The 16,279-nt window shown below is 36.6% G+C and overlaps 1 protein-coding gene across 1 annotated transcript in view; it reads left to right on the forward strand.

Annotated features, from left to right (window-relative positions):
- The first annotated feature begins 1,064 nt into the window (after positions 1 to 1,064).
- The window catches only part of loaf (low-density lipoprotein receptor domain containing lost and found), a 64,224-nt gene continuing 49,009 nt past the window's right edge, over positions 1,065 to 16,279 (forward strand). The window contains exon 1 of the mRNA XM_023173157.2: positions 1,065 to 1,359. Within this exon, the coding sequence (XP_023028925.1) occupies positions 1,251 to 1,359 (109 nt within the window). The 5' untranslated portion in view covers positions 1,065 to 1,250. The remainder of the gene's footprint in view (positions 1,360 to 16,279) is intronic.

A 16,279-nucleotide genomic window follows, 5' to 3' on the forward strand; every position in this document is an offset into this window, starting at 1 on the left:
TTATTACAGCAATTATCAACGATTCGATAATAGTTATAATAACTACACCTTTTGTTGCAAGGCTAATGTTGGCTTGCCTTATCATTCGCAATCATATTTCATTAATTGCTGAAGCTGAATTAAAAATGCTTATCATCAATGAATGAGCCTTCCATTAGTACCACTTCAAATTTCACTTTATGGCTTTCTATTTCTCTTTCTTTATACAAAATGTGATAATCTTTCAGAGAAAGGAATCATTTTCAGAAAACTAACTCTGTACAAAGATGTGTAGATCATTGACTCACTAACTGACCGAATCACCAACTCATCGAGTGATTCCTGACACACTGACTCACTAACAGACTCACTTACTGACCGACTCACTAACTCATCGAGTGATTCCTATCTTAGTGACTTGCCGACTGACTCAAACTCACAGACTGACTCACCAACTGACCCAATAACCCATCGACTGACTAACCGACCGACTCATCGACTGAGTAACTGATTGACTCACTGACTGATTCACCGACTGATCCATCACCGGACTCACTGAGTGACTTACCGAATCGTCAACTGACTCACCGATTGACTAACCCATTGTCAGACACATTATCTGACTCACAGCACTGAGTAAGTGACTGACTCACCGACTGACTAAACGACCGACCGATCGACTGACTCATTAACTGACTCACCGGCTGACCCACTCACTCAACAACTGACTGACTGACGGAAGAACGGAATGATGAATGAACGAACGAACGATCGAACGAATGAACGATTATGAATGGTAAAACTAGAACCTCTGGCGTAGATTCAATAAATGAATAAACGAATTATTAAATGAATGCATAAGAATGAACGGATGAAACAAATTAATACTGCGGACTTTATTGCTCACCCCGTATGTAATCCTCTCGATGGCGATAAACCCCGCAACGCGAATTTCTCCACCACCCCTGGCAGTTCATCCTCTGGCTCAGAGATACCGCTTTCGAGACAACCATGGCCGCCGCGACGCTGGCGTCGGCATCGATTTTACGCGGAGATGCGCGAGCACTAGCGTGTAAAATCACAAAACTACGGATCCCCCACAGCCGAAGACCGACACATATCCCCAACGCCGTTCGACCGACATATCAAAGTGATTATTCAAGAGAAAAAATATTCGAATACCGCGACCGACCAGTGATGGGATTTTCCTGACGACCACGGCCCCGGGAAATGAGGAAAATGTTCGCGGCTCGTAGTGGAGAAGAGTGACGATGACGTTGAGACATCGGGGGCCCGGTCCCCCCGGGGTGCTACTGTTTTTCGTGTGTGTTCTGTTCCTTTTTGTGCCACAAAATGCCGGTGCCGAGAAAACCAAGAAATGTAAGTTGGCCAGCCACTTTTTCAGTAGACCTTGTGTCGGCGTTTTCAAGCTCAGTTGTAGGGACAAAAAAGGCACTTACTCTCTCTGGGAATCAAGAAGAATCCCCAACCTTTATATCTACTTTCAGATCGTTCAAATTTACAGTAGGTTTCGTAAACTGGAAATTTATGGGATAAGAGGTCCTGCACTTTCTTTTATTCGTTCGTATTTGACCGGTAGAAAACAATATGTATCTTCAAAGAGCGGCAAATCGGACATACTGGAAAATCCGCATGGTGTCCCACAAGGATCTGTTTTGGGACCACTTTTATTCATCATATATATTAATGACCTTTTCTCTTACATGTACCCTCATGATATGATGTCATATGCGGATGTTGCTACCTATTTCTCATCCCAAAAAATATTGATAGTCTCCATTGAAGACAAAACTGAGATATGGCACAATTATAATAAGCTTAAACTGAATAGACTGAAAACTCAAACCATCATCGTCTCCAGTCAAAATAATATACGAACTGTAAGTTCTGTAAATCGTTTGGGAATACAACTGGACGACTCGTTAAATTGCTCCACTCATAACGAGAATATATGTAAAACGATATCGTTCCATATATTTCTTCTGAGGCAGATGAAACGGATTTGTAACGAAGGTGTTCTACTTAAAGTCTACTGTTCTCTGATTCATAGTAGGATTTCTTATGGCATTATTTCATGGGGTAATTCCAGTTCAGCAATACCTGTTTTTCGTTTACAAAAAAAGCATTGAGAATCATTGCAAATGCTCCAGCATTCGACCACTGCCAACCGTTGTTCATTAAATATAATATCATGCCTTTGCCATCTTAATATATATTCCATTGTATATTGGAGATACATAAAAATAATCAAAATTATGAAATACTCTCTCATAACCATGAATATAACACCAGATCTGGCGACTTATTGAAAATATCCAAATTTCATTTGACAACATCCAAAATGAATTCTTTAAACTTGAATTTATATAATAAAATTCCGTCAAAATTAAGAAGTCTTAATTTTAATCAGTTCAAATTCAGAATGAAACAATATTTGAAATCTAAATGTTTTTACAGTGTGCAAGAATATTCACAAAATGATATTTGACATTATTATAGTTGTATATAAAAATAATATATAAGAAAGCAAAGTTTGTTGTTAATCTTGGTATAGAATTCTTGTTGCAGATTTGCGATATTGTTAGCCTTTTTAAAATTATATGTTCATACTATATTTATTATTGATTTATATTTTATATTTTTGTTTTTTCAATAGATAAAAATTTGTTTAGAATTTGTGAAAATTAGATTGAATTAGACTACAAACATTATGTAACGTAGTTGAATAAACGAATCTATCTATCTATGTAACGGGTACGTTATTTTCGTCGTAACTCACAATTTGAGTAAAATTCTGACACACCACAATTTCTACTGTAAAACGACATTCTTTTAGCATAATTCGTTGTTTTTCGAGTAAGTTCATTCTAGTTGAAACGGTTTTGACTCGTTCAAAAAAAAAGTATATGCTTGAAACATACATAGTGCATCGAAAAAATGCTTGCCGTGCTCATGAACGATATAATTTTATGTTTACAGAGGGAATGACTCAAGATCTCCATTTTCTAATATTATACATTGAAATCAGGTCTAATGAAAATGATTTTCTCAAGAGTAAGTCAAAGAGAACGATGAGAAGTCGTTGAGAATGTCGGCATGTCGTTTGGCTAATGCCATGCAATTTTTTCGTGAATTTTTGGCATTAGCCTGTTCCAAAAAATGCTGAATTTCGACAAAAAATCTGAGCAAATCTGCTCATTAGAATTGAAATTCACCTTATTTTTTGAACAGGGAAAAAGTCATCATAACCTCATGCGAAATATCCCTAATAATCCTCACATTTCTCCAATTTCGTTTTGAACTAGTTTTGCTTACATCATTTCCACGGGTTTGGAAAATTGAACGACTCTATACCCTCGTTATTCTATTCTCGTTGAATTATGACCCGACGAAATGTCCATTTCTGATGGGATAGTCATGCCACTGTTTTAAATTCTTACAGCCAACAAATGATAAGTTTATCTTGAACTCCTCAAATGTTTGAAAACATTAATGTTTGGGTTAATAGATGCTACACTTAAATCAATAGTTTATTCCTCTTCAACTAGTTTTAGCATGTGTTTACGATCAATCCTTAACGCAGTTGATACACTGTCGTTGTTATTTTGAAACAAGTGTTTCAAGTAGCGCTGAAAGGTTTATTAACAAACAAACAAATAAAAATGATGGTGTTCTTCATGCCGACAAGGAAAGTAGCGAACCTCCATAAAATTGTTCGAGGATTTCAAAATATGAAGAAGCTTTGTCATGAAAGTAGTTAAATAAAGCATAGAATACCAAAATAACTAACAACGTAATAATTTCGGTTTTATTATATATTAAACCATATATTATATTAAACCATATATTATATTAAACCATATATTAAACCACAGATATATCCACATTATAGTGGATATATCTGTGGTTTAATTTGATTTTTCTCAAGATTGTCTTGAATTCCAGTCTAATTTGACTAAAGTTTGAATTTTTTGTTCTCCTTCATCATTCAGTATGATTCCTCCATTATTTATTAAATCACCGGTTTATTTTCTAGACTCTTATGAAAAAATTCAAGTGCTAGCGAAAGAAATATTTTAAGATATACGTTATTTTTCATTTCATGGTACTTTTGTAATAAATCTGCATCATTTTGGTTTCTCCAGAGCTCACATCTAAGAATTTTGAAAGTATAACTTGGCTAGTCTGTGCCTCTGAATATTGCATGCGGAGTAGCTTAGTGGGTCGAGAGCTCATTAACGTCGAAGAACTCGTGTAGTGGTCAACTGCGATTCACTCGAAAGGACACCCACTGCTTTAACCTTTACAGAGTGGAATACATTTCCCGGATGGAAACGTCTTTGCTGTAACAGGCACCGCAACAATTTTCTTGTTAGCTTTGATTGGGTTTGAACATAACCGCATTTGCACCAATTGAATGTCTATTATTCTGACAATGACAATGTTGCAACGTACCTAATGGGCATTCAACATTAATTTAAACAGTGGAATGCAATTAAATGCAGCGGCACGACACAATTGAAACCGCTCTCTGTTCCTCCTGATGATATTTGTATATCTTCATTGCCGGTGATTCGATTATTACAATATTGTACGCGTGAATAGAGAGAGATTTTGAGGTTGTTATTCCATATTGTGTTGGACTGAGTTATTCCATAACCTCTTCATTTTATGAATCGCATTTTGACAACATTTTTGTCCCCTATAACTCATAAAACGAGTAAAGTTGCAATTTTATTCCAATTTTGTTTATTTCAATGTACGAGGTGTGTTGAAAAAATAAGGAATATTTTTATTTTTCTCAAACAATAATAATTTTTTCATCGTTATTTTATCTCGTTATTGATTTTTATTTTTGTATTATAAATTCTCCTTAGGAAATTAACTTTTCATAACTATTATCGAGCAGTCGTACAAAATACCCCTCTGCTTGGGTTTTTTATGTTAAAATATCCCTCTGCTTGGGTTTTTTATGTTAATTCTTTTATTTTAATTTTTACTTAATTAGCATTTTTGAATTTTTTCATTGTATATGCCCTCTTCTCTCGAAAACAAAGTTTATTGCCAAAAAAACAGATGGATATTTAGAACGAAACCACTTAAAGCAAATTCAAATTCAAGATAGAGTGGATGTAAACACTGACATGCCCTACGCTCGTGATATTGAAAATCCCAAGAATTGGCCAGGGTCGTATTCAGAACCAACATCTTGTTGATCGCAAATGCTATATCATACTTAGGAAAACTTTTTTATAGTAACGAGTGAAATGCACAAGTTTTGCAGTTTAACGGGAAAAATGCAGATAATATGTGTAATATAAAGAGATTTTCATTGGATTTTTCACAGCGCACTCAAGCATTATATGAAAAGAGACGTAATTATTTCTTTATTGATAATTTTCATTTTATGTAAAATCAAAAGGAATATTAATCGAAATTATTCAACTGGATGAATTTGTCTCTTCATCAGTAGTGTCATCCTCACCAATCTGAGTTATCAGTGGTTCGATTTGTGCCTCTATTATGTTATCAAGCTTCCACATCTTTGTCTCGACTTCCGATATCAAATGCCAAACACACTGCAAAGATCTGCAAATTTGAACGTGGTGTTATGCTGAGCTACACATCCGCCCATATTAATTCGATGGGATTGAGCTCGCAGTGGTATGGAGGCAGGCGAAGGACAATTTTGTTTTGGCCTGCTGCCATCTCATCGACTATATATTTTTGGTATTCAAGCTTGCGCTCCTTGACAATTTTTAGTGGTTGTACTCTTAGCATTGAGTCTTCAAAGCTAATATTCTTTGATCGCAGCAAATTTTGGATTTCAACATTCTTTGAAGACGTTGTCGGAATCTTTTCTAACCGTCGCGAATGATAAGGTGCATTGTCCATTACAATCACAGCATTATTCTCCAGATGGGGTAGAACTTTGGAAAACCACTGTTCGAAAGATTCACCGTTCATTTCTTCGTGATAATCTCCAGTTTTCTACGACTCGAAACACCACAGCCTTTCAGCAACAAACCCATTCTCATTGCCGATGTGAAAAATAATGAGCCGTTTTTCTTTACCTGAAATTATGAAGAGGTTTACCTGCTGGATTTGTTAATCCGGTGGATAGTCCATCTAGAAAGGCCCTCCTAGATGAGGTCACAGTTTCATCGACCCATACTTTAGGGGTAGTATGATCAGCATTAACCCAGGTTTCATCCATATAATAAATTGTTTTCTGTTGTTCCCTATAATATTTAATTTTGGTCAAATACTCTCTCCTTCATAACACAACTTTCTCTCTATCCAATAATAAACTATTGCGCCCTCGTTTTTTCCATACAAAATTCAAATGTTTCAGTACTTTATGGAATGTTGACCTCTTAAAACTTGGCAATGAAACATCTTTATTTATTTCTGTGAGTACTTTGTCTATCGTGGGTATTTCATTTATGAAAAAGTACACATGCCCTTTCCTCCTGATTTCATGTTTATCAGCACCATCTATTGATTTTATAATGGTTTGACGCTTCTGATTTGTATTCGGTTTGGAAAATGTATGATTTTGTTCCCGTAAAACATTGTAAATCGAAGCGCAACATACTCCAATTTTATCGGAAACTTTCGATACGACTTCGTCGACAGTCGATGTCTCAATTTCTCCCATCTCTTTCTTGAACACATTTAAAATCACTTCTTTCATCTCAACACTCAAATGTCTTTTTTTGGATCGTTTCCTGGCTGGACTCAGAGGATAGCTCACAGTGTCATCAGCAGTGTCTGTACTGGACATCTTGGAAAACAATTTCAAACAATATACTATAACGCACGCCACACAAACACTCAAACAACTGATTACAACCCTGTGCTGGTACCGAACTCGTACCAAGAAGGCGAATTCACCAATGAACGATGCCCTTTCCATCTGACACTGGGCGATCACGTGAACATCACGCTTCGGTTTTGTTTTGTTTTACTCTATCTTGGATTTGGATAGACTTTAGGATGTTTCAAGTAGGTACTCATTGTTAACACTTTTACGGATTAAGACAAGGGCCCAAGTTGTTGACCCTTTTCGACTAAATTTATGACTCGAAAATACACTGTTATTTTCTGTTTGTTCATTTGTTGGTGTTATTAATACATTTTATTATTCGTAAAGGATGTGCCCGTCTAATAATTCACCTATCACCAGTCCTGACATCATTAATTTCTATTTTTTCCTCTTCAAAGTATTTTCTCTCAGATATAATACACTTTTTGGTATGACCTTGAACTCTCTGAGTTATCTTTTCACTCATCGCAAAACGTTATCCCTTCATGAGTCCTTCAATCTTGGGAACAGGAAAAAGTCGCAGGGGAGCAAATCTGGTCATTACGTTGGCTGAGGCATGATTGAGTTGTTGCAAAATGCGTCTCCCCTGAAAATCAATAACTTCAGGCATTACTGGTGAATCATCCAGGTAGGAAACCAGTTTTTTGTCTTAATGTTAATATCTTATTGTGCGATTATTCCAAATGGGAAAAAGCAGCAAGTATACAACTGTTGAACACATATGAAGAAGTTATGTGTAGTGATATAGTGTTGTAGATTACTGAACTAGTCAATGAAAATCTCAGTTATTTCTATCACAACACCACCATGACCTCTAGCTGGGATTTTGTCTCAATTAGATCTTGAAACAATTCGGCGAAAGAAAAAATTCCACAAAAGCGTTCCGGAATAGAATGAAAGCCATTCTGTACTGTCTCTCCCAAATAAAGTTTCTCTGAATTCGATTTAAAGTTTATCAGAGTTTGTGAAAGCGCAGATTAGAAATCACATAAAAGAAACCTAATTTCAACTGGAATCCAGGAAGTTTTCATTCTAATTCAGTGCGGTAGTTTAGATCCCGAAATTGTCTGTTAACAGTTTATTTTATATCTAAAAGGAGTGAGGTTTTGGCGGCCAGTGACGTGGAAATGCTGAAGCTTTCCATAGATCAACATTTCTCTGAATTTTTCATTTTGGTTCGATAGTTACGTTAGCGTCGTTGTCTATGGTCGTCTCGCTAGAGCGACTGCCACAATTTGGTACACTCTGATTGGTTCGCGGGTGTGTGGGAGACCACGTGACAATTTGGTTGACTGGATGCCTTAGCTACCTGGCTGGTGTTGACGTCACCGTCTGCCCCAATCTGGGGGACCTCTGCGACAGCCAAGTTCTTGTGAGCGAAGCGAAATCGACTGCCTCGGATTCTAGTGCACACTCTCATAGACAGCGGCGATGTTTTCGTCAGATCTTGCGTTTCATTGACGTACGGGTGCTGGTCGATCGTTTACTGAAATTTATTCACCATATTGCGAATAGTCCCTCGTTAGGAAGATTATGGCGACTGTAAAATTAGCGAAGTACGCTGTACGTTGCCCAAAAAGAACATTCATTTTGATAACACAGTTTTGGGAAGCCCCTGTTGAAAGACCCTATGTTACAGAAGCCGAAACTCTTCATTTATACCATTTAATTAAGTCAATTATTTCTCAGAACTGATAAAGTGACCCTCGTACAAGCATACTGCGTAACACAAAAATGTGAATTTATCTCAGAAAACTACTTCCACGAAGTTTTCACAAACTTCACTCTTCAAATGCCCACTTTTCACCTTCATTTCATCCAAGGGAGCGCAAAACCCCGAGAAACTACCCTCTCGCGCTTCCTCGACCACGCCAATGCCCGTGGGGGTTGACACAGTCGCCCGACGTCCCAATCGATATAGCGTCCCGACGCTTTCGGAGGCAGAGCGTCGTCGGTGTTATCGTGCCGAAACCACATTTCCGGAAGCTGGAAAGACTGAATTGTTTATGAGATGTTTCACATTTCGGCTGAAATTTTAAATAATCCTTATGTGGGAGTCTCGAAATTGCTTTGCTCTGCTTACAAGTGGTTTGGCAGTACGTTTTACTGTTGGATCCGAGGCAGTGGTGCCCGTACAGGATTCTCTCGGGGGGAAGGCGGGAACTGTGATGATTTTATGAAATATTTTCTCCAAATTCCTTATTCAGCTTCATGAAAAATGTTGAATTAAAGGTGAATTCGTATGATTTCTCCTGATACAGTCTAAAATAAATTTATTCAGATACAATACGATACAATGTATACATCTTTATACAATATTAATCTTGCCTCTTCCAAAGTGGGCGTATGTCGCCTGTTTTGTGCTTTTCTTACCCCACTTGAAAAAGTATACACCTGGACGTATGTGGCCTGTTTTGTGCTTTTTCTACTCCACTTGAAGTATACACCTGGACGTATGTCGCCTGTTTTGTGCTTTTTCTACTTCATTTGAAGAAGTATACACCTGGGCGTATGTCGCCTGTTTTGTGCTTTTTCTACTCCACCTGAGCGTATGTCGCCTGTTTTGTGCTTTTTCTACCTCAGTTGAAGAAGTATACACCTGGGCGTATGTCGCCTGTTTTGTGCTTTTTCTACTCCACCTGAGCGTATGTCGCCTGTTTTGTGCTTTTTCTACCTCAGTTGAAGAAGTATACACCTGGGCGTATGTCGCCTGTTTTGTGCCTCTTCTACCCCAGTTAAAGAAGTATACACCTGGGCGTATGTCGCCTGTTTTGTGCCTCTTCTACCCCACTTGAAGCAGTATACACCTGGACGTATGTCGCCTGTTTTGTGCTTTTTCTACCTCAGTTGAAGAAGTATACACCTGGGCGTATGTCGCCTGTTTTGTGCCTCTTCTACCCCACTTGAAGCAGTATACACCTGGACGTATGTCGCCTGTTTTGTGCTTTTTCTACCTCAGTTGAAGAAGTATACACCTAGGCGTATGTCGCCTGTTTTGTGCCTCTTCTACCCCACTTGAAGCAGTAAACATCTGGACGTATGTCGCCTGTTTTGTGCTTTTTCTACTCCATTTGAAGAAGTATACACCTGGGCGTATGTCGCCTGGTTTGTACTTTTTTTACTCCACTTGAAAAAGTATGCACCTGGGCGTATGCCGCCTGTTTTGTGCTTTTTCTACCCCACTTGAAGAAGTATTCAACTTCTGTAATAACATTATTATATGCATATAACAGCAGTGGTAGAGAATGACAAATGTAAGCGTGAACAAAAAATACAAAGAATAATATAGATTTAGAAAATAAAAAACTAAAAATCATAACGATAATGATACTGCAGAGGAAGGGGTAGCGATCGGCGATGCTGGATTTTGTGGTGAATCTTAAAATATTTTTTCCACACATGTGTGTTGGAGAAAGCTTGTATAGTATGGGTCCGAAAAAGAAAACGAATCTTTGTGTGTGACTTTTTTCAAAGAGCGGAATTCTGATATGCAAGTTTTCGACTGATTTTGTCGTTTTGTGAGCGATAAAACTGAATTTCTTAATATTCAAGAACATCCATATCAAACAGTGGTAGTTTTTTAAGGAACAAATTTTGAGTATTTTAGTTTTGGGTTGTTTGTAGGTATTATTGAATACTCCTTTCACACAACAATACAATACCTGAGACTAGATTCTGCCAAGGAATTATATAAAATTAATATGTTTCTTCGAAAGAGTATTTCCCTAAGGGTGTAGAATCTGAACATGAGAAGTCTCATCCTTTTAATAACTTGGGAAATGTGCTCTTCCCACCTCAGATGTTGGTCAATAACTACGCCCAGATATTGTATGGATGTTGCTTTTTCTATTTCTGGGCAGCTGCATGTCATATTCTTTCTGTAGAGCTTCCTCAGCTCGATTGAAGATATTGTGCTAACTGTCATCTCTGAATATTAGCGCTGTGTATACAAGGAACAGAATTGGGCCCAAAACTGTTCCCTGTGGAACACCAATAGATATATTTAATGGCCCACTAACTTTTTGTGTTCGTTGTGACGAATAGTCCCGCAACAAGTCCAACAAACTCCAGTAATATTCACTACTACACCAAAGGTTCCGAAAAGTAGATCAAAAGAAGTGCGCCAAGTCGGAAACCAAGAAAGTGCAATTTTGAAGAAATGAGATTTTTATCTCATCAACCTCACAACAGATTCTTCACACATCATTTCTTCAATCATAAACACCTGAATGAGCTTTCACATAGTAAAATAAATTTCGATTTCATTATCCATTCATGAGAAATTCTCATAATACTGCGTTTTCCACCCCAAATGAACATTATTCAATATTGCTTTCATATATTCATTGAAAGAGAAACAAATTCGACCGTTACAAATACATCATTTTTACACATGATTGATGGAACACATCATGTCAAATATAGTGCCTCTGGCCATACAGAACAAATGAGAAAGATGAGATCGATTAGTTTTGCAGCAATAAACATAGTCTCGTTAATATTTCTTTCCTTTGATGGCCTGAATGTGCCCAAGTTTGCCTCGAAAACGGCGAGTGACAGTAAAGTATGACGACTTTTTCTAAAGACAAAAGGCAAGCACTACAGGAAAATCCTTGAGGCGCAGTTCTCCACAGTGTAGTTCGACGTGTACTGAGTTGAACCTAAAAACGATGAGTAGCCACAGTCCATCGTGGCAGAGATTAACCAAGAACTCAAAGTAATTTCAGGCATTCAATATTTTGGTGAAAGCTTAGATTATTGTTAATCTGACAGCATACATTTGCAACTCGCGAAGCATTTTTGAGGTTGCATTCTTGTCATCCCTCAACTATCGCCAACTCCAGAGAGGATTCCAGGTTTGCTTGAATCTAGAGAATTCCCAAACTTCATCATGCATTTTATGTTTGCTAGATTGCAAGCGTTGTTTGGCATTTTATGATAGTTTGGAGTTCAGCGGCGGTTTCGGAAGATGTTTGTGAGTTTGTCGCTTTTATAGTACAATTTGGAATAGTGACTAACGACTATAGTAGAAGAGAATACCGTTCATTTTCTTGGGGCAGTACAAGCTCCACGGAAAAAGGAAAGTCTCAGGAATACAAGAATAATATCAAGAAAAATAAAAATATACTTCTGATCTGTTCTTCCTCAGCCATATGGAATCAAGAGTAAGGATCTGCTAGGATCTCCGTATCGAAAACTTGCGAAATATCCACTTTAAATTTTGAAATCTTTGCCTGGAAATAGAGACAGTTACATAAACAACAGTTTTGATTTTATTGAAGAATTTAATGGTTTACAAATTGAGAACTGAGATTTTCCAATGAGGTTTTTCATCAAGGATAATACTGCATTTTTACCTAGTCTGAAGGACCTTTTATGTTCAGCATACCGTATTTGGAAATATTGAATTGAATTGTCTGAAAACAAGTGACTAAGTAAATAAGTAATAAGCTGTATACAGTGTCTTCAACATCCTCCAACCTGTGAAGAAGTTGAGTCTTCACAGGGTCGCTGGTTCAGATCCGGCTCAAAGGACCAATGTTGAAATTTATGGTTCAATAAACCTGTTTAATACTGTTTCAAAAGCAACTTTCATGCAACTTGACTTACAAAAATTCGCAATATTGAATTGTAAATAAATAATGACTAAGTAAATAAATAATAAGCTGTATACAGTGTCTTCAACATCCTCCAACCTGTGAAGAAGTTGAGTCTTCACAGGGTCGCTGGTTCAGATCCGGCTCAAAGGACCAATGTTGAACTTTATGGTTCAATGAACCTGTTCCATATTGTTTCAAAAGCAACTTTTATTCAACTTGACTTACAAACTCTCTCAATATTGAAGTGTCTTAAAACAAGTGACTAATCTGTCGAAAATATTGAAATTATATACAGTGTCTTCAACAATCATAGCTTCAGTACTGTCTAGCATATAATGAAATAGTTTGAAAGTCTAACACTGATAATTTTTTAATAATTTCTGATAATAACGGAAGAAATAGGGTAATATTTATTCATATCATGTCACTTTCAAAAAAGTTGTTTTTGTTGGTGAAATAAAAATTTTTTATTCTGTGGAAACATTAGAAATGTGTGAATGAATGTCTGTATGGAATAATGGTGTCGTTTTATGAATTTTCAAAGGGTCTTTTTTTCAAATCCCAATTTTTGAGTGGCCATATCTCCAAAAGTAGCTCGGAACGCCAAGTTTTTGATAACATACACAAGCCCAATTATTTTTTTTTAACTAGCGGAGACTGACAACCGAAATTACTTCAAAAAGAGCAAAAGTGTATACATTGGCTCGTGTCCGATGTTTTACGTTGGTCAAACTGAAAAAGCATTCAAAGCAAGCATAAAAGAACATATGATCAGTGACCAGAGGTGGAAGAATACATCTCCTCAATGTGTGATATTTATTCTGATTGTTAGTAAGATCTGAGGAATTAATCTGTTTCTCTATCTCTGTTTCGAGTGTGAACTATTGGAGATCATTCATGCTATTGTATGTACCTAAAAAGACAGTAAAGTGTAAAGTAGCAGTAAAGTATGAAAAACTTGTATACAGAAATTAATTTCGGTAAACTAGTCAATCCCTCTATGAAAATGAAACACTCCAATTTGAGGACGCTCATAACATAGCAACTCTCCCGTCATTAAAAAGCCTGGAAAGCGGCGAAATTGTTTCGGAAACCCGTTCCATTAGCCAATTTATCACTTTTGTCATTCGCCCGTGTTTTCCAAAGCACTTCAAAACACGACGATGAAAGTTATAATAGCAATTTCCGGGCAACAGATTAATTTCTCGCGAATTGTAATCTTGTTTACGAGAAAAGAATGGCCCTACAATATTACAGCTACCTACTGCGGGAACTTTTCCTTCTGTTGCCTCAAAAGTGGTGCAAAAACTTCGGAGCAACTCTCGAACAACTTTTAATGCAATTTAGAGGAGTTTCAGATGCAGCCCGTACAGTTTTGTGATTGAACCTACAGGCTACGATCGATATTTTCATTGTAATTAAACTACTAGAAGTTTTGTCCGTCCTAATGTCTTATGATGCATTGTTCGGAACCTTCAGTATAGTAATGAACATTACAAGAGTTGGAACCCTACACCAAATCGTTGTTTTCAACTCCTCAACTCTTTTTTAAGCTTTTATATGTATATATATATATATATATATATATATATATATATATATATATATATATATATTCAACATTTGAAGAGATTTGTTTCTATTTCACCATTTGGCAACATCGGTTATAGCTAATAAAGGACAATAAATCTGTTACCTGTATGAGACAAGCAAAGATGACATATTTCAGAGGCGGGCTGTTCTGTTTACTTATGTTCCGAGTTCCGAGACATTCTGTGACATATTACATTTAGTTCACCTAACCTATCTTCCTCTATATAAATAAATAACAAAACAACTGTTGTTCATGTGGCTTATGGAGGTGGTATTGTACTATAATTTATATGTTGCCTTAATTGTTGATTTATAAAGATAATTTTCCTTTTTTAAAGTAGAATATCTAGGTACGTATGAATTACTTCAACTTGATATATGTGCTGTTGCCAATATGTGAATTAGAAACAAATCCCTTCAAAAATTAAAATCCAACATTTGAAACATCATTTTGAATGTTTTTCGAAGTGAATTTGAAAAACTCATGAATTAAACTCAACTTTATTTTGTTCAAACTTACATTTGCTGTAATAACCCAAATTGAGGAACATTCCCCATTGAATACGATTTTTCAATCATCCCCCAAGTGATACCAAAAACGAAAAAAATACTAATAAATTCAAAACAAGATTGAAAAAATTTTTAGTAGAATCCTGATTAGTTGTTTGCTTGTTTGTAAGGACGATATGTTTAAAGAAATATAGTTATGTGTACCTATATATGTCTTTATATATACATCTTATGACTTGTCCTATATAATGTGTATGATCTTAAAGGATGAATAAAGATTATTATTATTATTTTTACGTATTTTCCGAGTTGTGAGTGTAATTCAGGTTATGTTATGCTCTGTGGTTTACCACTACAGATGGAACAACGTATAAAAAAACATAATTTTAGTGCTGTTTGTCACATTTGAAACGAAAAACTGACGTTTCTTTACGTTTAAAGGGTTAATTTTGTTCAAAATCCAAGGAATGAGTTGTGATTCTCAATAGTTTATTTATAACAGTTTATTTAAGATCTGTTCCAGAGTTCAGCTCATACGAATTCTTGTCAATTGAAGTGTCTACGTAGACTGGACTATTGAAGCCACCTACTGCGGGAAGTTTTCCTTCTGTTGCGCCCCAATGAGTGATGCAAAAACTCCAGAACAACTCTCAAACAACTTTTAATGCAATTTGAGAAAGTTTGGGACGCTGCACGTTCTGTTTGAGGTTTCGGGACTATACCCGTCGGCAGGAATCGGTTATTTTTATTATCATCGACCCATTTACGTGGCAAATGAGGTTTGAAATCCTGAAAAAGTTCAAAGACGTTTCTTTTTGTTTGTTGCCGAAGCTATTCTTTTTAATTGGACTGACTTTGGGAGTTTTGAATCCCGAAAACTTATTTATCTCCGCCTCAGTTACTTCGGCTGCTCATTTAGAATCATGATGAAAACTCTTTTGAATTGCTAATAACGCGATGAGTTTTTGAAGAAGTGAATCCCATTATGAGATGACGGGGGAGTAGTAGATTAGCCGGTGAAAGTTGCCTTTTGAATTTTTTGATAAATGAGACGGTAATTGGTTGAGAGTGTATCAGAAACTTTATGATATAAGAATATATTGTGGGTGAAATTACAGTAAACTGTTATAAAAATTCTATGTTTTATATTTTAATATTTCAGTACTAACTCAATAGGATTTGATTTACTTGAAGTGTGTGATATAGGGTCGTTGAATTTCATTTCCATTGTCTGATATTAAATAAAATGATTTGGAATCCCTGACAGAACTAATAAAAAAGAAGACGCCTTCCTGAAACACATCAACAGCGTAAGACATCACTTTCACAATGGAGAAGGAAGTCGACAACGAATTGCCATTCTTAGACGTATTGGTCACAGATTAAATACTATGTATTGGTGAAGAGGACTGACACTAAGTGGGGAACATCTGTATAACGAAAACTTACTCACACGCGACAGTATCTGAACCAGAAATCCAACCAACATCAATCGACTAAAAGAGGAATCATCAAGAATTGGCCCGCGGGCCAAATTCGGCCCGCCAGTGTCATCAATCTGGCCCGCGACAGCCAATGATTTACTGTCTTAAATCTGGCTCGCGACAGCCAATGATTTACTGTCTTAAATCTGGCCCGCGACAGCCAATGATTACCTAATTGTTGTTACTATTGCTGTGATAAGTTGGAGAAGCAAACACAGAATGGTTTTGAACCACCATCATTTTCTACAGCCTTTGACACAAGT

The sequence above is a fragment of the Leptinotarsa decemlineata genome, unplaced genomic scaffold (assembly GCF_025532065.1).
Source record: "Leptinotarsa decemlineata unplaced genomic scaffold, Ldec_3_MD MMD2_P_RNA_scaffold_5, whole genome shotgun sequence".
Classification (NCBI taxonomy): domain Eukaryota; kingdom Metazoa; phylum Arthropoda; class Insecta; order Coleoptera; family Chrysomelidae; genus Leptinotarsa; species Leptinotarsa decemlineata.